Raw genomic sequence first — 21,633 nt, 5'->3', positions numbered from 1 at the left:
TATATCCTCACGACTCCACTACTGTAACAGCCTCCTGTATGGTCTTCCCTCCTCCCATCTACAAAAACTACAATACGTACAGAACTCTGCTGCCCGGCTACTCACCCACTCCCGCTCCAGAGACCACATCACCCCTGTCCTTCAACAGCTCCACTGGCTCCCCGTAAAACAGCGCATCCATTTCAAGATCCTGCTCACCACGTACAAATCCCTCAATAACCTGGCCCCCCCATACCTCACTGACCTTCTCCAGTACTACCACCCCTCCCGCCGTCTCCGATCCTCTGACTCCAACCTCCTCACTCCCATTACTAAATCCAAGCACCGTACCATGGGGGACCGGGCCTTTGCCATAGCCGCCCCCACCCTCTGGAACTCTCTCCCCCCACACATCCGTGCTTCTGACTCACTTCATTCATTTAAGAAACAGTTAAAAACTTACCTTTTCAAACAGGCATTCCCCACACATTCATTATTCCACCTCTTCCCTTGTCGTCTGCTTGTCTTATATGTCTTTATTGTATTTATTTATTGTCTCTCTTGTAAAGCGTCTTTGAGTTCTTGAAAAGCGCTATATAAAACTTAGGTATTATTATTATTATCATCAACAAGCTTTGAAAACTAAGTTACAGTGGACATTCTCAGCTTTCCATTGATACCACATTTGTCTCATTGAGCATATTTAAAATAAATTCAGGAGAGTCTGGCGCCCCCAAAGATGGTCTAGGTCTTTAAGGGTTCTTTATGTTTAGATAAGGTGTATTCATGAAAAGCGAAAGTTAAGCCACTAAACTGAAGTGACAAGAGCAGTCATGTTACCATGCAGAACATGAGATTTATGTGTTGACTGCAGCCTTTCTCGGTCAGTTCACAAGAAGTCCACAATGACACAAACAGACTTATTCATCAAACATACAACTCACAGTTCATACTAAGAGAATGTCCTCTTGTAGATTGAGTCAGGAAACTTTCAAGAGGACAAAGTGACAAGTGATACTGGTTTAAAAGAAACATCTTATTATAACAAGAGGATCTACAGTGATCAGCATAATGACCGCCTGTGCAATCTATTGTAACCAAATACAACACCTCCACCACAAAGTTTTATTTCAGCAGGATCCAAAAAAAGTTGTTTTTAGATGTCTGCACTTTAAACTTGTCACTGAGGTTGTAGTGGGTGGTGTTCCTAAAATTTTGCTCCCCTCAAATATGTTAACAGAGTGGGCCAAATAATTGAGGAACACATTTCAATGTAACACACACACTTTGACTTTGATGACATGTTTAAAGTTCAGTTATCACCTTCCTGACTCTGTAATCAAAAACTGTAAATGTAGACGCTCCTTAAAAGAGGAATTCACAGCAGATCTGTTGTTTTGTGTTGGGTTAGACTGCTGAAGGGTTCATAGTGTTTTGCCTGGTTGGTGTGTTTCTGCAGAGATCCTCCATACTGTGTTAGATTCTTCAAACAACAACCTGAGCCCTCCAGAAAACAAACACATGAATAAATGAATGAATAGAGTTGCAGCCATTACAGACATTTTCAAACATGTTCAGTTCTGAGCATTCAATTCTTCATCACACAGACCTCAAGGTGTGTGAATAAAATATGTCTCAGGTGTTACAAAGAACAGAACCATTCTTAGTGAGTTCTCTTCCGTCTGCTCGCTCTCATTGATCGCTCCTCTCTGCCTCTGATTCTGTGTTTGCAGGTAAATCCTCACAGCTTCACTCCCATTCGCTCAAAGAGTTGTACGAGCAGGCTCGGAAAGACCAGAGGATGGTTGTTTTGCCTACTCACAGACTGTTACCAAGGTAACACTGGGACTTCTTCTGTTTTACACTTTCCATGCTCTCTCTTCTTTTATTTGAAAATTAACCTTTAGACCCGACTTCTGCACGTGACAATTAAAAACTCTTATCTGCTGTTTGCAGGAAATTTGCAGTGACGTCTAAAGTCCCGGATACAAAGGGCTGCAAGACGTGCTCAGTCGGTGAGACAATGCAACAACAATTCAAAAACATCCAGAATAAGAGCTTTATGTTTAAATATCACATGAGTTCAATATTCCCTGTTCTGCAGTCGTGTTTGTGTGTGCTGGAGAAATTTCTGCTTCCCTTTTTGAAACCAAATCCATCACTTAAAGCCAGTTTGAGGATGTGATCTTCACGAGGAGACAGATTTCTGTATGTCTGACTGTCGTCTGTGTTGTCTCCTGCAGCTGTGAACATGCAGCGAGGATGTGTGTTCCTGTGCTGCGCTCTGGAGTCCAGTGTTGTGCTGCTGCAGTGGTACGAGCCCATGCACAAGTTCATGCTCATCAAGGTGTGTATGCAGTATCAGGGTATTTTTAACAGTGCTTTGTTCTCAGTTTTAAAATAATTAAACCAGCTTATTCAAGACGATCAACGCGATCCATAGCCTAACAAGTCAGTGTGGCGAAAGGAGCGGCTTCTTTAAAGATCCAAAAGAAGACAAAGCTTTTTATTTCCAGCTAATAAAAGACAGAAAGGAACAGCGATGCCTCTTAAACCCCTAAAAAAGTGAAGTCAAGACCACCAGAGAGCAGATTGAGTTATATTTACAGTCTGCAACAGCTGCCACAGGGTAGATGTCAAACAGGACGATGCACAGCACGCTGCAGAAACATACTTTTTAGCCATTTCCCCTCAAAAATATGAGCTGTGAGTGTTGATTTGACTGTTACGAGACAGCAGGTTAAGACACACTACTTATGCATGTTCAGGACAAGATCAGCAAAGAGATGAGAGGTATCGCTTTGCCTACAGGGGGCGCCAAAACCAACACAAGCTGACGTTCCTCACAGAAGCTTTAAAGGAGCAGTGTATTGAATTCAGAGGCAAATAACTTGTTACTCCTACATTTTGATCAAATGCCACAGAGTTAAAACCAGTCCTTCCCTGAGTGCTGTGATTGGCTCATACTTCTGCACCCAGATCTTGTCTTCAGGTCTCCTCTGTCACTGAGGAAACTTTTGTTTGTGTCTCATGTTCACCGACTGTTTAAAGGTGACATATCACACTTTTTTCATCAACATATATTGGTCTAAGAGGTCCCCAAAACATGTCTTTAAAGTTTATGCTCAAAAAAACACTTTGAAATCAGATTCTGGTCTGCCTGAAAAGCCCTCTTCTTCAGTCCTCCTCAGAACACTCTGTTTTCTCTCTGACCACGCCCCCTCAGGAAGTGGGTGTGGCCTTGGCTGTCCAGCACGTTGATCTAATGTTTACATGTTGGCTGAATATACACGGCTGCTCAGAGATCACGTTACTTCAACCCTCTGAATCTGATCCAGAATATGATCCTGACGGAGAGGCGCCTGCAGCAGGACCTTTCTGAACCATTGGTCACAGATTTAGTGTTTCTTGTTGTTTTATTTATCAGTATGTCGACGTGTGTCTTGGTACACAGCTACGAGCATGTAGCTATGTGGCTATGCTAACTAGCGCTAGCACGTATCCATGATAAATAAAAATCATCCACTAGATCTTCAAATCTGCAGACGTGGGGAGTAAAACCGACCTCTGCCAGAAAGGCAGCGGGACCTTTTATGAAGGATTGGTCACAGATTTAGTGTTTCTTGTTGTTTTATTTGTCAGTATGTTGACGTGTGTCTTGGTACACAGCTACAGCTATGAACATGTAGCTATGTGGCTATGCTAACTAGCGCTAGCACTTATCCATGATAAATAAAAATCATCCACTAGATCTTCAAATCTGCAGACGTGGGGAGTAAAACAGACCTTTGTGTTTATTAAGACAGCCTACAACTAGCATGCCTCCCTCCTAAGCTCCTTGTTAGCACACATTTGTGCAGGTAATGAAAAACGGAGGAGGGGTTGAGTTGTATTTTATACAGTCTATGGGCTGAACAAGCTCCGAGCTCTGACTTCCTGTTACAGACCGGATATTGTTGTTACGTAACAAAAACACGGAGGTCTGAAACGGCTGGTTTCACACACATTTACAGAAAGGTGGAGAAATCAGAACAGGGGCAGAATGGATTTTTTTCATTCTCGGGGGGTTTGTAGACAGGGACACAGATTTCAGGTAGAGAACCATTAAAAAGTCCATTTTGCATGATATGTCACCTTTACCTCAAACTCTGTCCTGCACCTAAAGAAGTGTTTGCTTCTAAACTCAACTAGTTTTAGTTCCTGAACAAACCAAACAAAAAGCCTGTTCATCCTACCCTCACATACCAGTCCCTTAAGAAGGATGCATTTCACTACCCCAACCTTCTTTACAGATTCAAACAGGTTTAGTCACTGAGATGAGCTATGTGTCAAAAATGCAACATCACAGCCTCTTCTTTTATTTCAAACTTCAGAAATAATGTGCTGCATTTAATTTTAAGGAAGTAGGAATCAAGGACGAACTGATTAATGCAAAACTACCACTGCTGTATTAATTATAGAAATAAAACAGGAGTGAGTGCAGTGAGAGGATCTATAGTGAGCTGTAAGGACACTCTCTTTGTGTCTTTGAGTTTTCTCCTCTTTTATTACACTCTTAACTCTGACAGCAGCAAATAAAAGCTCTACTGAGAGGGAAATAAAGCCTTTTATGAACACTATTAAATTCATGAGTTAGTTTTAGACCTCTGCCCATAAAGCGCTTACGGTTTTCAGAGAAGACTCATTGGTTTCCTCACTCGAGCTCTGCGCTGTGACAGAAGGTTCCAGGTTTAAGGGTCCTTGAATGAAACACTTAACCTGTCGTCCGTGTTTGCTGCTCCGTGTGAAAAGATACAAAATACAACCAAACACTCAAAGACATTTCAGAGGAAACTTCTGAGTCACATTTCTCTTCTCTCATGCTGCAGCACTTTGACTTCCCCCTGCCGACTCCTGTGCGCCTGTTTGAGATGGTGGTGGTGCCTCAGCAGGAGTACCCGCTGGTGTGCATCGGGGTCTCCCGGGGGTCCAGCCCCAACCTGCCAGTCTTTGTAGAATACATCAACCTGAACTCCAACACTTCCTGGTTCACCAACTCTGGCTTGGGTAAGCTGTTCCTGCGTTACACTGCTCATCATAAAGACTTTAAGGAGGTACAAACACCCGGACCTCAACTCTGACTCTCTGTTGATGTTTCTGTTGTTGTGTCCTCACAGAGAGACCATGTCCAGATGCAGTCCAAGTAAACCAGCTGGACAGTAACTCACTGCTTGTTCTAATAGAAAGTAAGTCACACAGGTTACCTTTGATATGACATTAAATCACACATGCAGGGGTTGCACATAACAAAACAAATCTCTATATTAATGTGGATTAAAATCTATATAATCAACTCCATCCTCAAACACACCACAGAGCTGGATCAGCTGCTCTCTGTCACACTGAAGAGATTCTTTGTTGCATGCATGATATGTTAGGTTGCATCAGATCATACATGTGAGTCGTGTGTTCACTCCCACCTGTTGGGAAAAACTAATGAATTAATGTGTAAAGAGTTCTAATGTATCAAAAGTTTGCAGCAGCTTCTTGCTCATGAAAATGCAATGTTAAGAGACATTAATGAAGTCTTTGTTGCAGGGTAATGAGATTAAAAAGTCTTATTTTCTACAGGCAGAGGTCATATTAGTTTTCATTCAAATGTCAAGAGTTTTAAATGTTGCAAAAATACAAATTAGGTTCATTGCCATCATCTGTTTTGTAAAAGCTAAGCCTGATCTGATGCATGCCTGCAGTCCAACATTCAATGAAGGACAAACAGGAGTCAAGATCTGAAATAAACCAGCCGTCTGTGCAGAAAGTTTTTTGGGAATGTTGTCCATCTTGCAAATTTAAATTTAGCACTCCCCATGATTCATGCTGATTCATGAGACAATAAGTTCATTTACTTCCTCACTTCCACACTGATGGATCTGCTGCCTCTCTCTCTCTCTCTCTCTCTCTCTCTCTCTCTCTCTCTCTCTCTCTCTCTCTCTCTCTCTCTCTCTCTCTCTCTCTCTCTCTCTCTCTATCTCTCTCTCTCTCTCTCTCTCTCTCTCTCTCTATCTCTCTCTCTCTCTCTCTCTCTCTCTCTCTCTCTCTCTCTCCACAGAGTCAGTTCATATAGTCGGACTGGAGGGGGAGTTAAAGAGCAGCAAGCCACTGCAACATGAGACCTTCTCTCATGATGTCGAGTCTATAGGTAAGAACACACAGGGACAAACTACAGACAGATGATACTGTAGAAGATTAGAGCTCTGCATGAACTAACTGTCTGTCTGTCTGTCTGTCTGTCTGTCTGTCTGTCTGTCTGTCTGTCTGTCTGTCTGTCTGTCTGTTCAGTGTATTTTGAGGAGACGCTGTTGGTGGTGTGGCGTCACGGCTGGCAGAGAAGAGGACACAGTTTCACTGAAGTTCTGGAGGAAACCACCAACCCGAGGAAGATCCACAGACTGCTTCAGTCGGACAAGTACGGCATGTTTTCTCTCTCTGATTTGATCTCTTAAGGAAACTTTTTCTCTTTCCATGTTGATGCTTCTCCTGCCTTTTAAGAGTTTAAACCCAGGTCCAGTTAAAACAAGAAGAAGACATTTAAAATATAGGAATGGAAATGTCATTAAAGCTGTAAACCTTTCCCAAAGTATAGGACACATTAAATTTTGACCTGATTGTGGCATCAGATGAAAATACATATAACTCATGCTGAGGGGGATATAAAAAGGATTCAATAAAGCTATCCAATTGTTGACATTTCCCTAAATATGTATATTATTGAAAGCCAAAATTGATACACTTCATGGTGGCACTCGAGCAAAAAGCCAAAGGGTCATGAAAATCAGTCTTCTCATCTTCAGAGAATGACTGTGTGTAGAATATTTCAGGGAGGACAATCAGTCGTAGCTGCTGAGATATTTCAGGATGTGCTGATGTTACTATTTAGCTTTTCATTGGTTGGATTTTTATGAAATCAGTCGTCTTTAAACCTGAAATAACTTTGTAAATTATGTACAAAATATCAGGATCTTATCTAGCTTTGATTCTGATTCATCACATTTCACGGTGTCGGCCCAGCCTCAGTATTTTGTCTCATTTCAGTTCACCCTTTTTTTGTTGTTGTTGTTAGTTTTGTCAGCTTTGACCTCTTTAAATCTCTGCTCCACATCCTCTGACCCCCTGACTCTCTCACCACAGGATGGTCATCTTGGAGACACGTCAGACCGAGGACAACACCGGGTTCTCAGACCTTTATGGTCTGGAAATAGCCGAGAACTACGTCATGCTGCCCTGACTCTGCCGTCTGCCGGCACAGAGCATCATGGGAAACTCCTAACTCCTCTTCCATATGAACGCCTCCTCTCAGGACTATCATCCATCATCATGACGGACACGGACGCATCACTGCCGTCACAGAATTTCATTTTTATTTCATGGCTGGAGAGTAGAAGGAAGTGACCCTGACTCTGGTGAAGTTTTAGTTTGCAGGATTTATAAGAATACACAGCTGAGAAAAAACACCATTTAAAGAATGAAGGGATGCCCTCCTCTGATAAAAGAGGTGGGTCTACTTTCATCTGTCACAGTATTGTTGATCACAGCTGCTGCCTGCAGGGACTGACATGTACAGCACTCCACAACCAACATAAAGGACTTATAGGATCAACAGCGTACTGCTGATCAAGCTGTTTGTTACCTGAGTGTCATGTCAGTGCTGAATTCAAGATGCACACTCGACTGCCGTTACACTGTAATAACGTTAAATAACTCAAGATGATGTGACCTGTAATGATGAAAAACAGCAAAGTAGTAACCATTCATGAACAATGGGTGTGTGTTATCAATGTGTGTGTGCACGTTTTGCTATAAAATGAATAAGATGTGAACTGTTTTCAGTTTATTTCACACCGCTGCATGAAAAGACTGAGATCTGTCAATCATTGAATTAATGTCAGCCTCAAGAGATACTATAAGAGCATAAAGGTGATAAGAAAAAACACACATTTGAATTTGAAGCATCACACACACACACACACACACACACACAGAGGGGTGTCACCAGGAACTCTGGGCCCCCTGCAAAGATATCTTAGTGGACCCGATCACCACAGCCAACCCTACAAAATAAAACATTGCTTTAAACTCTCCTGGTTAACTGACTCAAATCTAAGCTATATATCAATATTATTATTTTCACAATTTCTCAAAAAGGAAGGGCACAATATTGACCTTCAGACTGTCCACCTCTTTAAACAAGATTATTTGAAGCCAAGTGACATGTTGATTAACAATAAGGGGGCATTATTTGGTATAATCTAACCTCAGGAAGTCAAATAAAACTCTAAAAACCTAAAGTTTACTTTCATTCAGATTCAGACAGACTCCTCTTTTTCCAGAAAGGAATTCTGAATGTTTGTTTATTTATTCAGACAATTTTAGTTATCCAATCCAATCCAATCCATTTTATTGATATAGCACATTTTAAAAACAACAAGGTTACCAAAGTGCTGCACAACAAATACCAACAGTAGAAATAAATAATAGTCAAATGTAAGATACAGTACATTAAAGGATAAACAGAGACCAACACAAACTCTCATGCTGTATTAAAAGCCAGGGAGTAAAAGTGAGTTTTAAGATGTGATTTAAAAGGATCCAGGGTGGGGGCCTTTTTGACTCGGGTGGGTAGCTCATGCCACAGTTTAGGAGCTACCACTGAGAAAGCTTGGTCACCACAAGACACATCTCATCAGCAGACCTCAGTGCTCTGGAGGGGGCGTAGATGTGTATGAGGTCAGAGATGTACTGAGGTGCCAGACCATGAAGTGACTTAAAAACAAACAATGAAATCTTAAAATTAATTATAAAATGGACAGGGAGCCAGTGGAGGGAGGCGAGGACCTCCTATTGCAGTTAGAACAAAACAAAAGAAAAGTGTAGTGGAAAACACATTTTATTTAAGACCCATTCAGGGCCCCCCTCCCCACTTGGGTTCTAGGAAGTCAGTCCCACTTCCCCCCCCTCCACTATTGCACACACATGCAATAATATATGCAATCTGTTGCAGATTGTGCCTATAGGTTATTCCCTTAGTAGGGTTGCAAAGGGCTGGAAAGTTTCTGGTAAATTTCCATGGGAAGTTAAGCTGGGGAATTTTGGAAATATTCCAAATTGGGAATTAACTGGGAATTTAATGTAAAGGTATCATATCCAAGTATAGATATTTGTTTTGTTCTAAGCAGACATCCATCCAAAATAATGCAATTAAAACAGATTTATTTGTAAGTAGATCTTTATCAAGTGTTAAATATTTTATTGAAAAATAAATTATTTAATTGAAGAACCAAAACATGAATGTTGAGTTAAATATCACTCATCCCCTCCAACCCAACCCATTCAAAAATTAACAACAATGTAATCCCAACAGAGTCCCATTCAACATGCAAATAAAAAAGCATCTTCCCTCCAGCTTCTGAAGCCTCTGCAGGATTCTAGAAATGATCTGTGCATGTGATGGAGGAACAGCAGAGATATTCAACTGTACTTGATGAAATCTGGTTGTTTTAGTCAGGATTATGATAAAATATATTTCTCTCAACTATATTTAAGTTCTCTATTAAGAGCCAACCTTCAGTTTAGTAAATTCCTGGTTTATTCCCAGGGAAAGTTTCCCACTTTGAAATTTTGCAACCCTACTCCTAAGACATTTTCAGGAAGTGTCAGCAGAACTCCTCGCCCACAGAGCCTTATTGCCTTCTCGTGACAGGCTGGGTGTGTGTGTGTGTGTGTGTGTGTGTGTGTGTGTGTGTGTGTGTGTGTGTGTGTGTGTGTGTGTGTGGGGAGGGGATGACTATCATGGTGGTTTATGTCTTTAAGGTGGTCCTATTGGATGTCACTGGGAGGTTAAATGAGGGTTAAATGAAGCGGGCTGTCCAGGGCCGGGTGCCCTCTCTTTACCCCCCCTCTCCTCAGAGGGAGTGCGCAGTGTCAGACTGTCAGACCTGGCCAGCAGCAGCAGCAGCGACGCATCATCACGCGCCTTTACGCACAGTGCTGGGTGGACGGACGGAGGGAGGCAGAGACCCGGCCGAGGATGATGCTCACACCGGCTCAGGAGGGCTTTCTCTCGGGGTTTCTTCCTCCAGTGTTGGGGGTCGTGTCGCCGGTGCTGGTGTACAATGCACTGGAGCAGAGCGGGTGTGCTGGTCGGCCTAGCTGAGCTCGGCTGCTGCTCCTCGCCTCTCCCAGTCCTCCTCTCCTCCTTCCTCTGATTGAAGCGTTTTTATTTCCAGGTCAGAATCTCAGTTTCCTGTGCGGCTTGTTTGGACTAAAGATGGCCGGAGATGGCGGCGCTCTGAAGGATATCAATGAGATTAAATCCCAGTTCCGGACCAGAGAGGGTTTCTACAAGCTGCTCACCCTCTCGGACTCGCAGCAGCGGGGCGGCCTGCCGCGGGGTCCGTCCTCCGGAGCCACGCTGGGCCCAGGAGCTGGACCCGGTCCGGTACCCGGCGGAGGGGTCGGGCTGCTGCAGGGGCCCGGGGCTGCTGCTGCTGCCGCCGCCTCCTCCTCCTCCAATGCCGCAGCCAGCTCCTCTCCTGCGGGCTTCCTGCCCCCGGTCCGGGTCTCCATGGTCAAGCTGCAGCCCGAAGACCCGAGCGAGGAGTCCGAGCGCGTGTGCTTCAACATCGGCAGGGAGCTCTATTTCTACACGTACACCAACATCAAGAAGGTGAGCTGGTCCATCCCTCCTCTCTCCAGACTATGACACATTACATGCTCAGGGTTAGCTTAGCATACGAGCCCAGTGCTGCTATTGTATTTCGTCATCTTGTGGAACAGATCCGCTGTGTGAGGCTGCTCCTCCTGCACAGATCTGACCAGCCTGCACATTTTAGATTTGTTACACAATGCAGGACGGGATGGATGATCATTTGGCTGAATGGAGATTGATGATGCATCATGCAGAGGGATGCTGAGAGTCAGGGGAGGCTTCAGGAGGGACCACAGGAGCAGGAAGCAGACAGGGAGGCTGTTACAGAGCTCCATGCATTGCTGTAAACTCCAAATCCTGTGAAGTGAAATCTGTTTAACCTCGTTTATACATCTGAATGCATCATGCAGAGGGATGCTGAGAGTCAGGGGAGGCTGCAGGAGGGACCAGTGTTACTACAGGAGCAGGGGTGTGTCCAGAACTTTTCGACCAGGGTGGCCCAACTGAGGCTCTCACATAGGCAGTGCATTTACAAATATATAACATTTACCCTTTCTGTCTTCACAACCTACTTTCATTAAAGTATGAAACAGTTGTTATATTCCTTTTGACTTAAAAAAAAAGACATGACAAAGTGGGATAAATCCTCTAAGCTTAATTCTTTAAGGATTTACAAAAGATGTTTTTTTCAAAGTCTCATTTGAGGACACTAATAAAGAAATCTACTGTCAGCCTTTTAACTCATCCCAAATTATAGCCTCTAATAGAAATCCCACCTCGGACAAGGCACACAGCCTATCATAGTTTAGGATTTTGTGGTGGCCCCTGGGGTGCCAGTGCCACCCTTGGCCACCCCTCTGGACACGCCACTGACTACAGGAGCAGGAAGCAGACAGGGAGGCTGTTACAGTGCTCCATTCATTGCTTTAAACTCCAAATGCTGTGAACTGAAATCTGTTTAACCTCGTTTATACATCTGAATGCATCATGCAGAAGGATGCTCAGAGTCAGGGGAGGCTGCAGGAGGGACCACAGGAGCAGGAAGCAGACAGGGAGGCTGTTACTGTCATGTGTGGAGAAAAGTAGGAAGAAGAGGACCAGAAAAATGCAGATTAAAAAATTAAAGAAACACAGGAAACACAGAAATGAGAGGATACAGGCACATGCAGCTAGGTAGACATACAATGATCTGACAAGAGACAGGGGAAACAGAGGAACTACATACACAGAGTAATCAACCCAGGTGTGGAGCACAGGAGGACACAGGTGAAACTAATGAGGTTAATGAACAAGGAGGGAAACAAGAGCAGAAAGTAACTAACCTGGAAACATGAATCACAAAACACACAAGCGACTTAAAGGATAACTGATACAGAATAATCACAGGAGAAACCCAGGCATGAAACACAAGGAAAAACTGAACTAAACATCAACTCATGACAGTTACAGAGCTCCATGCATTGCTTTAAACTCCAAATCCTGTGAACTGAAAGCTGTTTAACCTTGTTAATACACCTGAATGCATCATGCAGAGGGATGCTCAGAGTCAAGGGAGGCTGCAGGAGGGACCAGTGTTACTACAGGAGCAGGAAGCAGACAGGGAGGCTGTTACTGTCATGTATGGAGAAAAGTAGAAGGAAGAGGACCAGAAAAATGCAGATTAAAAAAAATAAAGAAATGAATACTTTAGAACAAAAACACAGGAAACATAGAAACACAAGGACACATGCACATGCAGGAGGGTAGACATACAATGATCTGATAAGAGACAGGGGAAACAGAGGAGCTAAGGTGTGGAGCACAGGAGGACACAGGTGAAACTAATGAGGTTAATCAACAAGGAGGGAAACACACAAGGGCAGAAAGTGACTTACCTGGAAACACAGGGGATTCAGAACAACAGAGAACACAAGACAAGACTAAGACACACCAGAAAGAAGGACAAAAAGAGACGTGGATCACAAAACACACAAGGGACTCAAAGGATAACTGATACAGAATAAACCCAGGGAGGAACCAAGGCATGAAACACAAGGAAAAACTGAACTAAACATCAACTCATGACTGTTACAGAGCTCCATTCATTGCTTTAAACTCCAAATCCTGTGGACTGAAAGCTGTTTAACCTCATTAATACATGTGAATGCATTATGCAGCTTCAGTCTGCAGCTTCGGTCTGCAGATGCTGCTGCTGTGCTCGATGTGGAGACTGAAAGGTGAAGGGTTTTAGCAGCAGGTGGTTCACAATGGTTCTAAACTGGAAACCTGAAACCTCTCTCTGATCTCCTGCTGATCTGTCCCCTCATGGAGTCATGAGAGTGAGAGTCTGATTAATGTGATGCTCTTCAGATATTCAAACATTGTTCCTCAGAGGTCGACTTCACAGAAAAAAGAATCAGATATTTTCTGACTGCTGTTTTTTTTTTGTTTGTTTGTCCTCCAGTGTCTCCTTACAGAGCTTGTTTTTAGCATGGCTAACACTCACTGAGGATTTTAGAGAGCTGAGATTGCTCCCAGCGAGCTGCACCACTCGCCTCTTAATGAGGAATACTAATAACCCATTTAGGAGGAACTGGAGGACAAACGTAAAAAGCTTCTCCTCCGTTCACCTGACACGGATCAATGAGGCTGGGAATGACATCATTTGAATGTTTCAAGGTTTTTCTGTTATTGCACATGCTCAGTCATAACAGTGTGGGACATACAACAGACTGAGGACATCACCATCATTACTCTGCACATTCAGTAGTCTGTCCTTGTTTTCAGGGAAGCATAATGTCGTACATTACACGTCCTAAACAGCTCACTACTCACAATAAACTAAAACCTTCAAATCCAGAGGCTCAGTCTTTTTGAGGGTCATTCTCCCTCAAATGAAAATAACGTAACATAGACACCAAGTTGTTTAATGTCAGATATTTTTGGCCCCAAAAGAGGAACTGTTAAACGATCAGATCCTCTATTCAGCAGATGTCCCGGTGTCCTCACTTGACAGAGATAAACACTTTGATTCAGGGTTTGATTTCCTGTCCAGGAACCCGGTACTGACCCAGATCTTATCAGACCACGTTGGTGCTTGTTGTTGGGGTCTGAATATTTGTGGGATCCCTTTCTGTGCCTCTCCAGTCCTCCAAGTCGTTTCATTTGACAGGTTTGAACGTTGATCGCCAATCGTGTGATTAACTGGTTTTCCAGCAGAGCCGGCTTCTTTGATTCTCTAAGTTAAGTCTCTAAGCAGGTTAACTCAGGCTTGTTCGAGGCCTCGCTGTGCACATAGAAACCTCTTCTTTTTAAATCCACAGTGACTTTGATGCTTAGCTAGTCTCTGTTAAAATGACTGCTGCATCCTCTCACTCTTTAATAACTCAGAGGTTTCAGCATTTTGGTCCCGGTGTAGAAAACCTGACTTTTTGCAGAGCCTTCTTTAAAATTAGATCTTTGTTTAAAGGTAACTATCTACAACCTTTACACTAACAAGAACATCTTATGAAGACTTCTCTGACATCTGATTGGACCAAATCAACCTCAGTGGTGATCCAAACCTTTGATCAGGACTGTGTCAGGTGTTGTTTTGTAACCAGGATGTCTGAGCTGCTGCAAAATTGCTCGGTGGCCCGCAGTGATTGATTAAGGATAAACTTTATTTTATAGAGACATGGAGAGGTGGAGATGACAGGTCAACACACCAAAGATGCATTTCCCATAGCATTATCATCATCATCATCATCATCATCATCATCATCATCATCATCTTTATTGTCAGACACAGGAGTCCTTAAAGAACAGATCAAAACAAGTAATGCCACAATCCAGCCATTCTGCAATACATTACAATGCATCACAATATCCAGATAACTGATCATGATATTGTAAAACTGATGAACACAGAATGCCTCTTAAAGGTACAGTGCAGGATTAATGTCATTAAACCCCCCAGAGGTCGTGGAGTAGAGACATGAGATCACCAGAGGCTTGATTTATTCTTTAATCTTTGTTTAGATGAAGTCTCTTTTGGGGGTTTTCCACCTTTAAGACAAGATCAGCTGAAGATAGAGAGAGACAGGACATGCGGTGAGTAGAGAGCGAGAGAAGACCGGAGTTAAACCAGCGACCTCTGCAAAGAGGATGTGGCTTCTATGAACGGGGACGTACGCTTTATCTGTGAAGCCAAAATTGCAGCGGCATAACTTACTAGAAATCCTGTAATCGTGTTGCACAAGTCAGGATGCTGTAGTGATTTTGGTCCCACGACTACTGTCAGCATCAAAGCTGATTGTACGTCTCTTTCAGTCGGTCTTCACGCCACAAGTTATCAGAGTTCAGTGAGTGGACTGTTTTTGGTGTTCCTGCTTTGATTTTACTTCCTGTGATCATTTAATAATAATAATAGTAAGTGGGATTTATATAGGGCCTTTCAAGAAACCCAAGATTGCTTCACAGGGTCAGGAAGGGGGTCTGGGGGGTAGGTGGGGACAACACTAGCTAGCGGGGAAAGGCCTTGAGGAAAAGGTGACTGCTTTTTTAAAAGTGTCCAGGGTTGGGGTGCTGCTGATGTTGGGAGGGAGAGAGTTCCACAGAGTAGGGGCGGCCACACTGAAGGCTCTGTTTCCAGAAGTCTGCAGCTTAGTCCGGGGGGATGGAGAGGAGACCCAGGTCCAAAGACCTTAGGATTTGATTTAGGTCTGAAGCTGATGTAGAGGTAGCTGTGTTAGAGGTAGAGTAACGTGAAGATGATGTTTATTTTGCAAACAGAACAAGGACAGTGGATTTCTCCCTCAGCACTTTCACTCAAAGCTCATCATGAAGGAATCCTTTCAAACAGGAGAGATGATCAGAATCAACAAACCTGAGAGGATGACTTAAGTTTGATTTAGACAAATAGTAATGAACTGATCAAAAACACACCCTCTGGATCATCCTTGAATCACATCAGTGTGTTATATTCTCCCAGACATGATGAGTGTCTCCTTCCCTTCCTGCACGCTGAAGCTATTTCCATTTAAACTCGACATGAAGGATCGCAGCGTAACACAGAATGACTCCGGCAAACCCTCAGAGATCCGGTGTGACCTTTTCTGTGTGCTGTTTGTCAGCAGTACAATAACAAGCGTGTTGGCGGTCCTGAAATACTCCTGCAGCCATGAATGATGCTCTCTGCTGTTTCTTGAATCCTGGCTGATAGATTTCTTGGTGTGTGGTTGTTGGATTTCAGCTCACAGCGGCTCAGGAGGGAACAGCTGCTCCTTCACTCTGACACCTAAACTCCATGTTTACCATCGATCGTCTGTGGATGAGAAACTTTTCTTTTTCGATCTCACTCTGCTGCTTCAGCTGCTGTGGAAATATCTCAATGCTGCTTTTTCCCCTCAATGCTCTGTGAACATTTGACAAAAGCAGCAGTGTGAGATATGTTAGATTCAAATGAAGCTAAGAGAAGCTCTGAAAGTCACCTCCTCTGTTCTGACACTCTTTCATCACATCTCTCCATCTCTGCTCTCTCTCCCTGCAGGCTGTAGACCTCAGCAAGCCCATAGACAAGAGGATCTACAAGGGGACTCAGCCCACGTGTCACGACTTCAACCAGTACTCGGCCACAGCAGAGAGCGTTGCTCTCATCGTGGGGTTTTCAGCCGGGCAGGTCCAGTACCTCGACCCCATCAAGAAGGAGACCAGTAAACTCTTCAATGAGGAGGTTTGTTTCCTCTGCTTCACTGCATGAGGAGCAATTTGTCATTCCTGTATCGATTCCTGTGCCCTACTTCGGTCGCTCTCTTGTAGCCGAGAGATTCAGACTCTGTTTTCAGCATCGGGCCTCAAACATGCTCCATCGTTTCCACTCCTTCACTGAGTCTCCTAATCTCTCTCTTTTTCTGTAATGGGATTCTCTTAAATGGGATAGACAATTAAATTGAGTAGATTCTTGGTGTGTGTGTGTGTGTGTGTGTGTGTGTGTGTGTGTGTGTGTGTGTGTGTGTGTGTGTGTGTGTGTGTGTGTGTGTGTGTGTGAATGTGTGCACTGCTGCATGCAGACTGTAGTTTTTTAATCTGTCCACCTCCCTGGGATTTGCTTCTCTTCATCTTTCCTCTCCTCGTCTCCCACCTCCTGGTTCTCTCTCTGTCTCTGCTGCAGCCGGTCTCTTGATCTCTGCAGACTCTCTCATGAGTTCTCTCTCTGTCGTTCATCTCTCACTGGTTTAGATTTATCTTGAGGTGACATGGTCCACATGAAAACAATCATCTCCAAGTCCAAGTGGTCCTTATATTTTGTCTTCCACTCGTTCATGTTGACTCCTTTCTCCACGTCACACTCTTGAATCCTTCCATCCGTCCTTATTCATCTATTTTTCTCACAATCTCTCTCCTCCTCCCTCTTCTCCTCCGTCCTCCTCCTCCCTGTTTTCCAGAGGTTGATAGACAAATCCAAGGTGACGTGTCTCAAATGGCTTCCCAAGTCGGAGAACCTGTTTCTGGCCTCCCACGCCAGCGGACACCTCTACCTCTACAACGTGGACCACCCGTGTGGGACCACGGCCCCGCAGTACTCTCTGCTGCGGCAAGGCGAAGGCTTCGCCGTCTACGCCTGTAAAACCAAGACGCCACGCAACCCTTTGTTACGATGGGCTGTGGGCGAGGGCGGCTTGAACGAGTTTGCCTTCTCGCCTGATGGCGTCCACGTGGCGTGCGTGGGCCAGGACGGCTGCCTGCGTGTCTTCCACTTTGATTCCATGGAGCTGCAGGGCGTGATGAAGAGCTACTTCGGCGGCCTTCTCTGCGTGTCGTGGAGTCCTGATGGGAAATATCTGGCCACAGGCGGAGAGGACGACCTGGTTACCGTGTGGTCATTCGCAGAGAGCCGAGTGGTCGCTCGAGGTCACGGACACAAGTCCTGGGTCAACGTAGTGGCCTTTGACCCCTTTACGACTTCCCTGGAGGACGAGGAGCCGATGGAGCTTAGTGGCAGTGAGGAAGACCTCCATCAGGGGGCGCCGAATAACTCCATGCACTTCGGCCGGGTCAGAACGAGCAGCACGCTGTCGCGTCTTTCTCGGCACAGCTCTAAAGGAGGCGGGTCGGCGTCGGTGACGTACCGGTTCGGCTCGGTGGGGCAGGACACACAGTTCTGTCTGTGGGATTTGACTGATGACATTTTGTACCCCCGCCTTCCACTGACCCGCGCCTTTACTAACACTTTCGGGCCTTCACTGTCCAACTCTGGCAGCGTGACAGTCAACAGCACCTCAGGTGGGGGAGGAACCGGAGGCGTGGAGGGGCACCACCACCCTCCGAACACTAACACCGGCACCGCCAACCCACCAACGCTCCCCTTACCTCTCCCCCGCTCTCTCTCTCGCTCCAACTCTCTGCCCCACCCTGCCGTGGCCAACGCCTCCAAGAGCCAGGGCACAACGGAGGGCAGCGTGGGCGGAGGAGGAGGGGGAGGGGCCACCACCGGAGGAAACAGCACTCCGTTTAGCATCGGCCGCTTCGCCACGCTGTCGCTGCAGGAGCGCAAGTCTGACAAGTCCGGCTGTGGCAGCGGGGTGGAGAAGGAGCACAAGAGGTACCACAGCCTGGGCAACATCAGCAAAAGCAACGATAAGATCAACGTGGCGCCGAGAAGCAACCGGCTGGATGCTGCCAAGGTCCTGGGCACCACGCTGTGCCCGCGCATGCACGAGGTGCCGCTGCTGGAGCCGCTGGTGTGCAAGAAGATTGCACACGAGCGGCTGACTGTCCTGGTGTTCATGGACGACTGCATCATCACAGCCTGCCAAGAGGGTCTCATCTGCACCTGGGCACGGCCTGGGAAGGCGGTATGTACCAACTTCCTCTTTTACAAGACAAACTATTGATTGTTTTTCAACCTTTATCCCCTTTTTGTGAACATTTTTGGTTTCAGGCGACTCAAATGTCTTTAACCTCTCCAGTAGATTCATGAAAGGTTATCAGCTGTAAGTTGATTTTCTTTGTGTTCCAGTATAAGCTACTCTTTGTCAGTAAAACTCTGAGCTTTGTTCATTTCAGGAGTTCAGAAATGTTGTGCAAACACGTGTTTTTCCCCACAGGTCACTGATCAGTTTGTTTTGAGTGTTTCTTCTCCGGGTGGATATTTCAGACGGCTCCTCTTCAAACACTAAACAAATCACTCAACAGATGGAGATGATTTCATCTCTGCTCCTCAGCAACAGTCTCTTTTTATCTGGGAGCACTGAAAAGTGGAGCATGGATTTTCTCGGTGTAATCGTCCCTGGTGTCTAACTCTCCTTTATGTTCCGTCTCTCTGTGCAGAACCTGACAGCACAGAACGGGAACTCTCCGAGCGGCACGGTGGTATAGCTGGAGGAGAAGCTTTGCACTCATCCCTTCCTCCGTCTCCTCCGTCGTCCTTCATCTTCTTACAGTCCAACTGTCTCTCCTGAGATCCTCCAACGTGTCAAACTAGGGGCCAAAAACCAGACCGTACTCTACCTACCACTGCAGTATTATTCCCTCCTCTCCCTTCAGTATAACCTTCTGTATCTGCCACGACCCCAACCCTGATCCCGACTCACTTTACTCTCATGGTGGCACGTTTGGTGGGAAACACCTCCTGTGAATCACTCAGACATGTGGTCTGAAAGCATTAAGGTTGTCTGGAAGCCTTTGCAACTAAAATACTTCAATACAAAAAACTAAAGCTAGCATAGAAGCCAAGGGGTCTTATGTGCAGTGTGCAAGATCAATACTTAATTGCGTTGCATGCTAAATTTGACAGGGTCGTTATGTCACATCAAATTTGTGCTTACTGCGAATGATTCCGGTGCATTTGACAGCTTCCTCCTCTTCTTGCATTCGATGGCAGATTGCAGCCGGTTAGAGTATGTGGGCATGTGTCCACTGACTCCTCTTTGAGTGCTTCTCTCTGATCTTTGTGCTTGATATTTGCTCATATTCAAGGACATCCTGCAGAATGAAAAGGAATTGTGTCTTGACATTCGCACCAGCTCAAGTCCTGGGCCCGTATGCACGTCCAGCCATCACACAAACGGGACCATTAGTCTTAACGTACCATTATGGAACGGCCTATTAAGCCGTAGCGTTAGCCAAATGCACGACTGCAAATAATTGGCCGATTAACTAATTGTGCCATGAAAGCGAGGCTCGTGCAAAACGTCATGTTTCCAGGGAACCTCCTGGAAAACCCTGATCCAACAACTTCAAACTGCACATGCCTACTACGCATAAACAACAATAAACATGGCGAGCGGTCCCGCTGTGACTGAGAGAAGATCAAGAAGAAATGGACATTTGATTAGAAGAATCTAGAATGAACAAACAGCTGTTATCAGCAAGTCAATCCTCAAAGAGAACAAACAAGGAGAAAGGGAAAGTCTGGCTTCAGATCTTGAACTGGGTCAATGCGTGTGGTGTTTCTGAGCGCGCTCAGTAGAAGACCTACAAAATAAAATCAGTAACATGAAAGCGTCTTTGCGCAACAAGCACCGCCACCAACGTGGTACAGGTGGAGGACCACCCATCGAAGGATGAGGACTTGTTAACGGAGTTGTTAACTTGCGTCTCCTAAATCTAAATTTGCTGTATATTTCAACATCGTCAGACTTTTCCAAAGGATTCGTTCGATCCCTAAATATCCGTTGCCTTTTCATATTTGGTCTTAAACAGTCACACATCAGCACGATGTCCTCCATCCTTTAAACAGCCTAACAGGTGAGGTAATCCTGCTGTTAGCACCTGTAATGGTCGGGTCTACCTCCATTAAATGTAATGCTTTGTTGGGGCGTTAACCTGGCTCATGCAGACCGCTAACTGATTTTGTTTTCACCATTAGCACAAAAGGCCTGTTTTCATCACTAGTGGCTGGACGTGCATACGGGCCCTGGAGATTAGACCCCCACTAGAATCAATTTCTCCTCTTCCTCTTTCATGATTTTGTTGGTGGGTGAGAGAGGAGTGATGTTAACAAGCGCAGAGGTGAGTGCTGCAACAACAAACAGCTGATGCAGAGGGCGTTTTGCACCTTGCACATGTCGCTGGAAATGCTGAACTGCATTGGTTTTACACAGAAAGTAGGCGCTGTCAGCACAAAAATGCTGTCAGTGGACACAGGCCCTTAATCTCCATTTCTATTCTGGGATTGTCTTCAACTAAAACACCTGTTGGCTAAAAACCTGCTGCTGTTCTAACGTGTTGATTAAACTCCAGGATGAGTAAATCATGGAGGTTCACAGGGATCTGCATCTTGCATATGCACACTTGCAATCTAAAGAGTTTGTGCAGATTAACACAAGTTGAGAAGAAGCATGGATTAAATGTGACCAGTCAGACTTTAAGGATTCTAACAGGCACCTTCCATCCAGCAGAAACTAGTGTTTTGATGTAACCTCAGATTCAAAGGTAGAAAACGTTCCTTTAAATTCATAGTAAGAAATTTGAAACACATTATTCGGTGTTGGGTTTCCCACCTCGTGCCACCACAGGGACTAAAGTTCCTCCCAGTTCTGCAGCCCTCTGCCTTCACCACACCCCTCCACGTCTCTGCAGAGCGCCTGCATCAAACAGCAGAGATTGTGTATCCTCTGTATCTGCAACCCCGACGCTACAAGGAGCGAACAGCAGGCTCGGCCTTCGTTCGCCCTTCATCCGATCCCTCCCCCTGTCCCCTTCATGCAAAGACACTGCAAAAGCCACGGCCGTTGTATTTAAGTTATTTATTTTATCACAAGACTGTGTAGTTATTTATAATGTACATACTGAAAATACTCTATAAATACAAATGGACAAACGTGTATGGGAACAATGACTTGGCAGCGAGGAAGTGAAGAGGAAAGAGGAGAGATGAAGAATATTAATATATGAAGATCCTTCTATTGTACATAGCAACAACCACAGTTAAAAATTGAATGTCTGCTGTTTTAGGGAACTTGAAGATGTCAATGTGTTTTTATTTCGTGTGATAGAGTTTCTCCAGT

The 21,633-nt window shown here is 44.9% G+C and overlaps 2 protein-coding genes across 2 annotated transcripts in view; both read left to right on the top strand.

Moving 5' to 3' along the window:
- LOC117825700 (mitogen-activated protein kinase kinase kinase kinase 5-like) overlaps positions 1-7,835 on the top strand; it is a 32,222-nt gene extending 24,387 nt beyond the window's left edge. Inside the window, exons 26-33 of the mRNA XM_034701621.1 lie at positions 1,713-1,815; positions 1,936-1,994; positions 2,223-2,326; positions 4,848-5,025; positions 5,136-5,204; positions 6,068-6,157; positions 6,298-6,424; positions 7,147-7,835. Of these exons, the coding sequence (XP_034557512.1) occupies positions 1,713-1,815; positions 1,936-1,994; positions 2,223-2,326; positions 4,848-5,025; positions 5,136-5,204; positions 6,068-6,157; positions 6,298-6,424; positions 7,147-7,243 (827 nt within the window). The 3' untranslated portion in view covers positions 7,244-7,835. The remainder of the gene's footprint in view (positions 1-1,712; positions 1,816-1,935; positions 1,995-2,222; positions 2,327-4,847; positions 5,026-5,135; positions 5,205-6,067; positions 6,158-6,297; positions 6,425-7,146) is intronic.
- A 2,052-nt stretch (positions 7,836-9,887) lies between these two features.
- Positions 9,888-19,844, top strand: zmp:0000000529 (WD repeat-containing protein 20). The gene is made up of 4 exons (XM_034700493.1): positions 9,888-10,681; positions 16,173-16,355; positions 17,068-18,477; positions 18,953-19,844. Exons 1-4 carry the CDS (start codon positions 10,283-10,285, stop codon positions 18,998-19,000), a joined length of 2,040 nt encoding a protein of 679 aa, XP_034556384.1. The 5' UTR covers positions 9,888-10,282; the 3' UTR covers positions 19,001-19,844.
- The last annotated feature ends 1,789 nt before the right edge of the window (positions 19,845-21,633 follow it).

The sequence above is a fragment of the Notolabrus celidotus genome, chromosome 14 (assembly GCF_009762535.1).
Source record: "Notolabrus celidotus isolate fNotCel1 chromosome 14, fNotCel1.pri, whole genome shotgun sequence".
Taxonomy (NCBI): Eukaryota; Metazoa; Chordata; class Actinopteri; order Labriformes; family Labridae; genus Notolabrus; species Notolabrus celidotus.
This window is presented reverse-complemented; position numbering and strand designations above follow the sequence as displayed.